General features: G+C 43.1%; 1 protein-coding gene across 23 annotated transcripts in view; it reads right to left on the bottom strand.

The window, feature by feature from the left end:
• Positions 1 to 12,037, bottom strand: part of CAPS2 (calcyphosine 2) — an 84,442-nt gene that overhangs the window by 35,271 nt on the left and 37,134 nt on the right. For 10 of the 23 annotated variants that reach the window (XM_072843291.1, XM_072843292.1, XM_072843301.1 and 7 more), the window contains 4 exons: positions 6,632 to 6,731; positions 2,797 to 2,846; positions 1,516 to 1,561; positions 1,302 to 1,427 (listed from right to left, as the gene is read on the bottom strand). In XM_072843291.1, coding sequence (XP_072699392.1) covers positions 1,302 to 1,427; positions 1,516 to 1,561; positions 2,797 to 2,846; positions 6,632 to 6,712 — 303 coding nt within the window. In that variant the 5' untranslated portion in view covers positions 6,713 to 6,731. Of the gene's footprint in view, positions 1 to 1,301; positions 1,428 to 1,515; positions 1,562 to 2,796; positions 2,847 to 6,631; positions 6,732 to 9,074; positions 9,102 to 9,203; positions 9,335 to 10,339; positions 10,959 to 11,286; positions 11,488 to 12,037 lie in introns of those variants that run through there. The other 13 variants (XM_072843311.1, XM_072843307.1, XM_072843289.1 and 10 more) reach the window with 9 other exon arrangements.

The following is a 12,037-nucleotide window of genomic DNA, read 5'->3' on the forward strand; positions in this document are numbered from 1 at the left end:
GGAACGTTTAGCTGGCGTGACATTGCTGAGCCACCAAGCAGATGGAGCTGCTGGGATCTGAAACACCTGAAACACCAGGAAGCCTGTACCTGGTCTCCCTGCAGAAGAACAGTGCTGGTGCCAAAAAAATTTGAGAAGACAAAAATTAACTTTTCTTTCTTCTCAAGTGCTTTAGATCGGCCTTTTATTCCTGCCCCAGCAAAACTCTACTGACAAGCACTTCTTCCAGAGTCATTACAGCAATCGGAGGTCACTAAGGCGGCTGGCTGCCTCTGCTGTGACCCAGGCCTCTGTCAAACGGGGCTGAGAGGCAACAGCCAGTGAACAGAGAAATCTGGAAGGAGTGCTAAGCAAACACAATGGCGTATATACATTGGCCCAAGAGGGACAGCCAGCCTAAAAGGAGGATAAAGCCTGCATGGCCCTAGGAAAGTGTTGGTAACATCCACGTCTAACCTAGAGAAGGAGAAAACAGAAGTTTCAGGGTGAAAACTGGAGCTGAAACACAACAGGGCACCGGTGTGCAGCCATCCAGAGACGGAGGAGAATACGAACAGCACCAGTCAAGGGCACCGGGCTCAGTCTGCTAAGTCCCTCGAGTTGTTTTTGTTTTTGTTTTTGTTTTTAAGATGTTATTTACTTATTCATGAGACACAGAGAGAGGCAGAGACCGGGACCCAGGCAGAGGGAGGAGCAGGCTCCCTGCAGGGACCCGACTGGGACTCAATCCCAGGACTGGCCCAAGGCAGATGCTCAACCGCTGAGCCCCCGGAGGCCCCCACACTGTCTCTTAAAAAATAGAACCAGTGACAGAAGAAAGAGTAACAAAGACAGAAAAACAAGCCCTCCTCAGAGTGCTAGTCAGAACTTTTGTTTCTAACACAAAATAAGACACTAAATACTGTTTGAAGTATAAATATGTCCCAAGGTAATAGCTTAAAATAAGTATAGTAATAAGTATGAGCATCTGAGTAGCCCAAAGTAGAAGTTAATTTCTAAGAGATAAACCACATTGTGAAACTAGCAGAATCTGACCCAACACTCTACCATATTTTTTAAATTCCTGCATTCCCTCTTAGGGTACACCAGTACTTTTCCAATTTTATAAGACATGTTTAAAATACTATTCCTATGTGAAAAACGGAAAACAAAGTAAAACTATTTCACCGACATGATCATTTGGGATGTTAATATAGAAACTACTAACCTGGACAAAACATAAGATGGAATACAATGAAATTTCTGGACTAAATACAGCATAATCTAATTCTGAAAGTTGATAATAAGAAATAAATACTAACCGGTTCATTTTCATTAAGCTGAGTACGTGATACTTGACATGGTGTGATGCAACTAACAGCAGAAGATGAATTTGGTGGGTTAAAATGAATATGCGCGGTACTAAGCGGGATGTGTGAAAAATCATCCTAAAATAAAAATAAATACTATGTATTATACAGTATATATGATATTGTGTTCAAATGTTTATCATAGCAAATACCAAGTAAAAATTACCTCCTCATCAGAGTCAATGAGGCTTTGCAAATCAAGTGGTGGAACCCTGAAAGAAATAATTTATGCATCCCGTAAGTTTTTTAAATGAGGCTTTAACAGTTGCAAATTATATATGCTACATCTTATTTTAAAAAAAAGGTACGCTAAAGCCAATGGTGCCTGTACCTACCAGTAGTGAAAGGCTTTTGTTAAATGTTCAGTAGTTTTTGAGCTGGTTTTTTGTTTTGTTTTGTTTTAAAGATTTTATTTATTTATTCATGAGAGACAAAGAGAGAGGCCAAGACACAGGCAGAGGGAGAAGCAGGCTCCATGCAGGGAGCCCAACGTGGGACTAGATCCTGGGACCCCGGGGGTCACACCCTGGGCTGAAGGCAGATGCTCAATCACTGAGCCACCTGGGGATCCCCTCGATTCTTTATCTAGATGAGCATACAGGTATCTGTTATGTAGAGCCACATGAAATTGCTGATACCTGCCCATTTTTCATCTATAAAAATGTCAACTTCATATGGTTTAGACTAAAAATTATTAGGCTTTTAAATTCTATTTTCTAATAAGCTGTATCTAAAATACTTGAAAGAATATAAAAATCCTATATTTCCAAATTTTGGAAAGATGTAAGATAAAACATAAGTTAATATAGTCTAATCCAAAAATAATATAATTTAAATAAGATTGATAAAATTGTCATATTCCTCATGATAAGATTAAAGCCACAGATACTTCCTATTAAATTAATTTTGACTATCTCAGTTATACAATTCAAAATTGTATAATTTCTTTAATAAATTCATTTATCCGAATTTTCTAAATAAAATAATAGTTAAACTTTTTCAGGAAAATGTAAGAATATTAAAGAAAATTTAAAAACAGGAGAAGTATAAGGGCATGTGGCTCAGTCAGTTAAGCATCTACCTTCAGCTCAAGTCCTGATCCTGGGGTCCTGGGATCGAGTCCTGCATCACTCTCTGCACAGAGCCTGCCTGCTTCTCCCTCTCCCTCTGCCTGCCACTCTGCCTACTTGTGCTCTCACTCTCTTTCTCTGTCAAATAAATAAATAAAGTCTTTAAAAAAAAAAAAAAAAAACAAGAGAAGTATTTCCCTCAGTATCCTACTTAATTTTGGCATAGCAATTTTCAGGCCATTCACATGGATACCAATTTTTCTGTGGTTCACAATCATAGCTACATATAAAATTCTGTTCTCTTTTTTTTTTTACTTGTTAATATATTATAAATATTTGCCCATTAAATAGCTCAAGTGTGAAGAAATGTGACTTACACTGGTAGGCGAGGATTCTGGATTGCCCATGATTTGGAAGTCTGTCCTTGCTTTAATTAAAAAAAGAAAAAAATCAGTGTGTATATGCCCCTTCTGTATACTTTAAAAGATAAGCAATGAGTCAATGCAATAAAGCTGATTATAGTTTTCTCAGTAAACTTCATATAAGAAATACTTATTAAGCCTAAGCCTCTTCCTACCGTGCTTGAGACACAGAGATAGGATGATAAGCAACAAAAATAATCCTTACCCTCATGGTGCTCTGTCTGCTGGGGATGACATTCACTCAACAAACCATAATGTGAAAAAACACGGGCTATGACAGGGCAGCTACATAGAGCATTTTACTCAAGTCTCGGAAATTGAGGAAGCTTTTTCGAAAACAAAAAGAACAGTGACCTTTAAACTGAACTCTGAAGGATGAGTAGTAGCCAGATAAAGATAGAAGGGAGAAAACTGCTTTAGCCAGGAGAAACAACACTCATCCTGTACCAGCCCTAGAAGGGGCCGCACTCCAGGGGGGACAGGGTAGTGGGGCCAGAGCCGTCGCAAAACAACACAAGTCGAAGACCTCGTCCTAAAGGAAAGGGGAAAACTGCAGGATTTGTGCAAAGAAGTGATAAGTATATACTTTTACATACATTTGCAGATGTTCAAGCTTATTTCCAAAAAACTGTGCAAAAGAGATGAAAATACAGTGAGCCACCATGGAATAAGAAATATATATGAATCATAGAGAAAATTCAAGGTAATGAAGGGAGGAAACAACGCATCCATCAACTCTTCTGGCTAACTTCTAAAACGTTATCTAACTGGTCATTTTTGTGATACTGATAGCAAGTATAGAAATTACATTCAAGACTGAGCTTCATCACTCTAATTGACCATGAGAGAGAAAACAAATTCAATTCAGTATAAGCTTTAATATGGCATTGTTTTCAATACAATCCTAATAAAAAGTTAAAATGTAGAAATGTAAAATCAAAATGATCAATTAATTGGAATATATATAATAATAAATATAATACATATGATAACATAATACATATACATAATCTACTTATGCTAAGTTGGCCCTTGAGCAATGCTGGGGTTAAGGGTACCAACTACCTCCCCCCCACCATGGTCAAAAATCCACGTGTAACTTTTGACTCCACAAAAATTTAACTCCTACTGGCCTACTGTTGACTGGTAACATAAAGTCAATTGTCCTTTTATTTTAAGCTACTTCTATGTCACTCCTTAAAATCATGTTTATGTCTATATAATAGCCCATCTAAAGGTCATGCCATAATTTATGTATTTTTCGATTGCTACATATTTTTTTCATTATTTCAAAAAAACATACTTCAAAAAATACCTTTCTTTTCAAGTAGTTTTGTTCTATGCTTTAGATTATTTCCTTAGAACAGATTCCAGGAATGGTATTATTTGCATGAAATCATTTGAAAATTTTTATAGCTCAGTCTTGTTTCCAAAAATGCAGTACCACTTTCGTTTATTTTTTGTTTTTTTTTCGTGTTTGATTCTACAGTATTTTAATTTAGACTAGGCATTTTCTAAAGAACATAATATAAACATTACAGTCAAATGCCCCTGCATTCCAGAAACTCAACTCCTAAAAGTTTTGCAAAGAGGTGGAATAATTCCATACCTCCCCCTGGGCTCCTTAATCCCCATCACCTGTTTCAGCCAATTCCCCACCCACTTCCCCTGTGGTACCAGTTTATAACGCACTAACTCTACATCAGAGTATTTCAATATTACATTTTTCTGCTAATTTAACAGAGGCATAAAAGTATATCACACTGTTCATTTTCATTCTCTTGATTATCAGTGGGGCTGAACAAGTTTTTATATTCTTATCTGCTACACATATTTATCAGTTGTTGGTGCTTATAATGATTTGAAACATCAAGGACCATTTTTTTAAAAAAGATTATGTGTCATTTCTCATTTTTAATTCTAGCCTTTAGATACCCTCAAAACGGTAGTGGTAACTACAACATTTAAACTAAGCTGATAATCTTGAAGAGACAATAACCTGGATATCTAGGATCACATTTTCCTTCATGAACAAGAGTTCTTTTTTTATTTTTGATAGATTTTATTTATTTATTTGCAAGACAGTGAAAGTTAGAGCAATCACAGAGAGAGAAGGAGAAGCAGACTCCCCGCTGAGCAGGGAGCCCAGTGTGGGGCTCGCTGCCAGGACCGAGATCATGACCTGAGCCAGAGGCAGACACTTATCCACTGAGCCACCCAGGCACCCAGGAACAAGGGTTCTAAGATAATATAAACTTGTTCCCTCACCCACCACTAGCTGGACCTTCCTCTTTTTTTTTTTTTTTTTTCTAGCTGGACCTTCCTAATAAAAAAACCAAAGGAGGGTATTATATGGGGAGAAAAAGTTTAGTAACAGAAAGCCTTTTTTTAAGAACTTAAATCATGCGCTGTCTTAACAACTAGGAAAAAAGCTGAAGCCTCCACAATATGATAATCAATCAGTGGGTAAGGCTGAAATACTTGATATTTTGTACTTGACATTTGACAAGAAGGGCTGCTTTATTCAAATTATCAAATAATTCAGATTTAACTCATAATATTACGAACCATAGGAACCCCAAAGCACTGACTCATTCATAGAAGGGAGACAGCAGAACACAGGGTAATGAGCACAGATGGTGAGGTTAGAACTGGAGTTCAAAATCTGGGCAAGTCACTTCATCTCCAGGAGCCTCAGTTCTTCCATTTCTAAAAGCAGGTTAATAATAATAATACCTACCTCAAAGGTTTGTTCTAAGAAATAAGTGACATAAGTTAATGAAACATTTATCGCGGTCTCTGCCAAGCGGTAGGCATTCAATGTTTAGAATAATAACAGCAGGAAATATACATCACTTTTATGTTTCTCTAAACTAAAATGTATATACACTCAATTCTATGGTGGAAACAAGGACAAAGCAGCTGTAAACTTGTGGTTAATCAATGATACATACGCACAATGGTGATATTATGAAGGTTATGAAGAATGAAAGGCCTAACAATAAAAGCTCAGATTCATTTCTTTTTTTTAGATTCATTTCTTATGTAGCGAACACAAAATGTACACTGATAGTCTCTTATTTTTTCTACTATCCCTCTTACATTTTCTGCAGATATACACAGAAAATTTTTTAAATAAGAATATGAAAGCAGGGATCCCTGGGTGGCGCAGCGGTTTGGCGCCTGCCTTTGGCCCAGGGGGCGATCCTGGAGACCCGGGATCGAATCCCACGTCGGGCTCCCGGTGCATGGAGCCTGCTTCTCCCTCTGTCTGTGTCTCTGCCTCTCTCTCTCTCTCTCTGTGACTATCATAAATAAAAAAAAAAGAAAAGAAAAGAAAGAATATGAAAGCAATAATAATAAACTTGATTTTTAAAAATGAAACTTATGGGACACCCGGGTGGCTCAGCAGTTGAGCGTCTGCCTTTGGCCCAAGGTATGACCCCGGGGTCCTGAGATCGAGTCCTGCATCGGGCTCCCTGCATGGAGCCTGCTTCTCCCTCTGCCTGTGTCTCTGCCTCTCTCTCTGTGTCTCTCATGAATAAATAAAGTCTGTAAAAAACGAAATAATAATAATAATAAAATAAAAATGAAACTAATTCAAGCAATGACCCACTTTCAAACTTTCAAATAATGATTATCTTCAATTCTGGCCACTTAACTCTTCAAATCTAGGAAATATGGATCCTAAATACTTGTGCATATAAGTTGTCATAAAAACATGAAGAAAGGAGTCAGGAAATTATTTAATGAATCATCCTACAAGAAGAAAATGAAATAGCACACATACTTGCAGCAGCTTCTTTCTTCCAGAGAATGGCTGAGCTTGACTTGTAGGAGAAGCAGCAATCCCTTTAACCTCTAAATCCATTTAAGTTCACGTATTGATCCTGCAGTATATTTTGAAAAGGGTAAAAATCATAAAAATGGTAACTTTCACTCTAATTTTAAACAAGTCATACAAACTACGTAACACTACTTCATGAAAAGAAATCATATGGTTAATTATTCTTGTTCCTTTCAACCAAAATCAACTTTTTGTGGGCCAATTACATTATGTGGGGCAATACCTACAGGGCAAACACTAGTCTGAACCATGTTCCTCCAAAGATGTCCATGTCCTAATAACTGGACCCTGCGGATAGGCTTACCTTGGTCGTGTAATGACCAAGAGGACTTTTCAGATGTGATTCGGTAAAGGATTTGAGGTGTGCAAACTATATTGGATTATCTGGAGGGCCCCATGTCATCACCAGGGTCCTGATAAAAGGGAGGCAACATGATCAGGGTAAGAAAGAGAAGATGTTAAGGCGGAAGGCACGGGTCAGAGGGAGTGAGGATACTATACGGCGGGCTTTGAAAACGGGGGGAAAAGAATGAGCAGTCTCTGCAAGTTAGAGGAGGCAAGGAATGAATTTTCCCCTGGAGCCTCCAGAGGAACCAGCCCTGCTGACAGCTTGAGGTTAGCCCTGTAGGACTCATCTGGTGCTTCTGACCTCAAAATGTAAAATAATGAATTTAAGTTGTTTCAGACCACTAAGTTTGTGGTAATTTTTTACAGCAGCAATAGGAAATGAATGCTTGTACTTCTCTACCACAAAGTGATGTACATTTATATTTTCTTTACTCTTTTTCCTAAACCTTTATGAGTCTTGATTTTGCTAGAGTAAGCTAATGAAAAAGTGTGTTATGCAAACAGTATTCTTTGATACAAAGAATAAAATACAGTGGGTAGTCCAACCGGCAATTATGAGGCGACAGGTAAAAGTGCATGTAAGAGAATGCTGAGAATGATCAACTTGCAAAAATGTACAAAACAGAAATCAGATGAATATCTCAGTCACGCAAATTTTGAATATTTTATTTTACACTTTAACTTTATATTACTGAGGATATGTTGTTTAACGATTCATATTTCTGTTATTAGACTTGGATTTATTTTAGTAGTGATTTTTTTTTTTTTTTACTTTTTAAGGAAAGAGCATGGCATAGTGCCAGCATAGAGTTAGATTGACGTTAAAATCCTCATTTTTGACACTTTCCTGTAATGTAAAGTTGGGTAAGAACTTAATATTTCAGAGCCAATATTTCTAATATGTAAAGTGAGTTTAATGTTAGCACCTTTCTGATCTTCCTGTGTTAGGTACAACACGGCTACTCGATACATGGTAGCCATCAATATTATTCTTAAAATGTAGTTTTACTGCAGACCCAGTGAAAATCTGAAAGATATTCCAGTTCTTCACTAATTTATCTGTATGGCTCCCCTTACCCCATTTCCATAGCCCCCTCCCCTAAAACTCCATGCCCCAAGCCTAGATTTCTACTCTAAGAGTAATGTCAGGAAGCCTTAGCAACCAACAGTAGACATATTCTGAAAACATCACAAATCATCAGATGCAAAAATAATTTGACTTTTTTTCTGAGTTATCCTTCACAAAGAAGCAACTTTTAAAGTTGTTACTTCCTTTTTTTAAGATTTTATTTATTTATTCATGAGAGACATAGAGAGAGAGAGAGAGAGAGAGAGGCAGAGACACAGGCAGAGGGAGAAGCCGGCTTCAAGCAGGGAGCCCAATGGGGACTCGATCCTGGGTCCCCAGGATCACGCCCTGGGCCGAAGGCGGCCCTAAACCGCTGAACCACCCGGCTGCCCTATTACTTGCTTTTAATCACATCATAAAAGCTGCTGTATTTGCCATGTCGGATGGCAAACTGAGGAATCAGCAAGTGATTTTCTTCACACACCAGCCACACGGTTCTTTATACCTTAGAAACCATCGTACCCATTTCAAACCATGTTAAGTCACTGTAAATCCCCATCATTCATTTGCAAACAACAAAATTCAACAAAACGTAAATCCCCTTTCCAGGACCTCCTAGTCCCTGTACTTCCGCAAGCTTGACAATCGTACCTCTCCGCTTGTAATTACTCTTTTCGTGCCCCTAACAAATGGCAAGGCCACGAGGGCTGGTATCTCTTGTCCTTAATATAGCAGATACTTCAGAAACGGCTTTTAGTCCATAAAGAAAGTAATGCACAGTCAAGTTCCTGTACACATCATGAACATATTCTTTGTTTCCTTTCTCTGAACCTAAATATGACAGGATCCCAATGCCGCATATAAATTTCGTCTTCAAACAACAGCGCAGGGATTCGAAGCATAAGGGGTGGCTACTATTCCTCACACTACTGCAAGCCTCCTAAAGGCAACGAGTGTGGCTTTGCTCACCTTGTATCTCAGCTCCTAGCAGAGAGCCTAGAAAACAGTAAGAACTTAATAAACATCTGTTAAATAAGTGAATTCAGTCAATTCAGATATGAGATATTTCAGAACTATGCAGCGTGCAAGAGGGCTTACTCAGATAGAACCAGAGTCTTCACAGGGCAACCATCACCCGTGGAACACTCCAGGATCTACGGAATCAGAACGGTCAGGCTACTGACGCCGCGTGTACCCTTATGTCAAAGAATGTTGAAATCTGGACGGGCCTGCAGAGATTAAACAGCTCAAACTTCTGATTTTCAAACTGAGGAATCTGAGAACCAAAACCAGGACCATTTGCTCTGCCAAGTTATTTGCTAGTTATTACTGAGCATGGATTTGTTTGTTTGTTTGTTTGTTTGTTTGTTTGTTTCTGAGCATGGATTTATACCACTTTCAGACCTCTTTGTAATCCTACACCCTTGCTTGCACGGGTCAGAAGAAAGAGAAGGAGCTGCAGAGACTCAAAGGCACCAGAAACCTAAACTTGGTGGCAAAAGAATCAGAATTTCTAATGAATAGCATGGGAAGGGACCTTTGGAAAGCATACGGAAGTCTGTCCCTGTCCTATAGCACAGGAGGTGCAGCTGGGGATGAGGGGTGGTGGCCGCAGGGAAACGCTTGGGAACAACTGTCTGCACTCAAACTGGATGGAGACTACATCTCACCTGAGCTGAACAGCGCCGGCTAACACACTCAGATTTTACATACTACCTTCCCTGCTACCAGAGAACTGAACTCACCTCCCCCTTCCCTCATTTTTTATTTTTATTTATTTTTATTTTTTTACTTTTTTTTCCTTCCCTCATTTTTTAAAGATGATTATTTCCAATTGCAATTATCACCACTGCTCTCTTGGTGAGGGATATCAGTGGCTATGATTTGCTTACACTAAATCAGAACACAAGCGAGAGAGAAGAATAAATTGATCAATTCCATCCCATAATCAAGCAAAGAGGAAAAAGATTATTTAACTTCCATGCAGGTGAGGATCAAATTTATCTTGGGGCCCAGGTGGTAACAGACCCAGGTATTTGTTTTGTTTTAAGGTTTTATTTATTTACTCATGAGACACAGAGAGAGAGGCAGAGCCGCAGGCACAGGGGGAAGCAGGCTCCCTGCGGGGACCCGATGGGGACGCGGTCCTGGACCCCGGGGTCACGCCCTGGGCCGCCGGCAGGTGCTCCACCGCTGGGCCCCCCGCATCCGCAGACCCAAGTATTTTAACGAACCGGGCGTCATTCCTACTTCATAGTGACCGTGTGTCCATCATTCTCCCGAAGCTGCTGCTTTCCGTGGACGGACCTGCGAAGGCCCAGGACCAGCGCCCTGCCGTTCTCCGGAGCTTCGTGCTTGGGGGACGCCGCACCGCACCCAGCAAGCCGCTGGAGGCAGCTCCCCGGCGGGACGGACGGGAAGGGAGTCGCGGGCGCCCCCGAGCCCCGACTCCGCTCCACACACGGCGGGAAGGGCCCGGTCCGGACTCCAGCAGGCCCAGGCCCGCGGCGGCAGGCTGCCTAGCAACAGGGCCTAGCAACAGGGCCTAACAAAAGGGCCCTATCAACAGGGCCCAGAAACAGGGCCTAGCAACAGAGACTAGCAACAGGGCCCTAGCAACAGAACACTAGCAACAGGACCCTAGCAACAGGGCCTAGCAACAGAGCCTAGCAACGGGGCCCTAGCAACAGGACCCTAGCAACAGGGCCTAGCAACAGGGCCCTAGCAACAGGGCACTCGCAGCGCCTCCCCGGCCGCGCCCGTTCCCAGGGGACGCAAGATCCTCCTCCCAAAGCTCCGGCCCCTCCAGGCTACCTCCCGCCGCAGGCGAGCCAGCCAATACCCCAGGCCCGCCTCGGCCCGGCCCGGCCTGCCCTGGCCACGCCCCGGCCACGCCCCCGGCCACACCACGCCCCTACCCGGACCGCCCTCCTCTGGCCACGCCCCCGGCCACCCTGACCACGCCTCCGTCGCTGACCCCGCCCCCTCTGGCCACCCCCTCCCCGCCTGCGACCCCGCCCACGCCCCGCCGGCCACCCTGAGCCCGCCCCCCGCACACCCCGACCCCCACAGCCTGCCCCGACCCCGCCCTGCCCCGCCGGCCACCCAGAGCTCGCCCCCCGCCGACCCCGCCCCCAGGCCTCCCCGCCCCGCCCTGTCCGCGCCCCCGCAGGGTCCACACCTGAGGGCGGCGCTGCGTCCCCGCGGCGGGGCAGGGCGGGGTCGGGGCAGGCTGTGGGGGTCCCGGGGTTGCTAGGGCCCAGCCCTGGGGCAGCTCTATGTCCTGGCGGGGATCTGGACGCGGACTCCACCCCCGGGGGCTCCTGCTCTGAGACAGCGCCAAAGCCCGGCCCGGATCCGTGCGGCTCTCGTAGAATAGTGCGGTGAGTGCTTTCCGTTGAGCATAGATTTTTTTTAAGATTTTATTTATTCCTTTTACAGAGAGAGGAGCGCGCGTGCGCCCGAGCGGTGGGGACGGGCAGGAGGAGAGGGAAGAGCGGGCTCCCCCAGCAGGGAGCGGGCTGGGCCCTGGCCAGATGCCCGGGTCGACCAGATGCCCAACCGGCTGAGCCACCCGGCGCCCCTTAGCACCCTACACGCGCCTCCACCGAGAGCTCATATCCTAAGCGGAAACAATTAGGCTGTGAGGTCCACCGGCGGGACCCTTGCAATTGTTGGAAAGACGAGACTGCCTCGCCATCTTCCAGAGCGGTACCCAGAGGCAGGTACCCAGGTACATGCATGTGTAGGGAGAAAACACTAACACGGGGAAGGGGACCAAGCCCAGGAACCAGGAGTGTCCGTCTCACAATGTCCCAGTGGCCAACCTCCCGGTGAAAGGAAAGGTCGGGGTTGAGCTATTTCCGAGGCTCCGCTCCCCTGTAGCCTTCCTGCTTTACACAGCCGGTGTCGGATGCTCAAGTAGAACTAAG

This window comes from Canis lupus, chromosome 11 (genome assembly GCF_048164855.1).
Source record: "Canis lupus baileyi chromosome 11, mCanLup2.hap1, whole genome shotgun sequence".
Classification (NCBI taxonomy): Eukaryota; Metazoa; Chordata; class Mammalia; order Carnivora; family Canidae; genus Canis; species Canis lupus.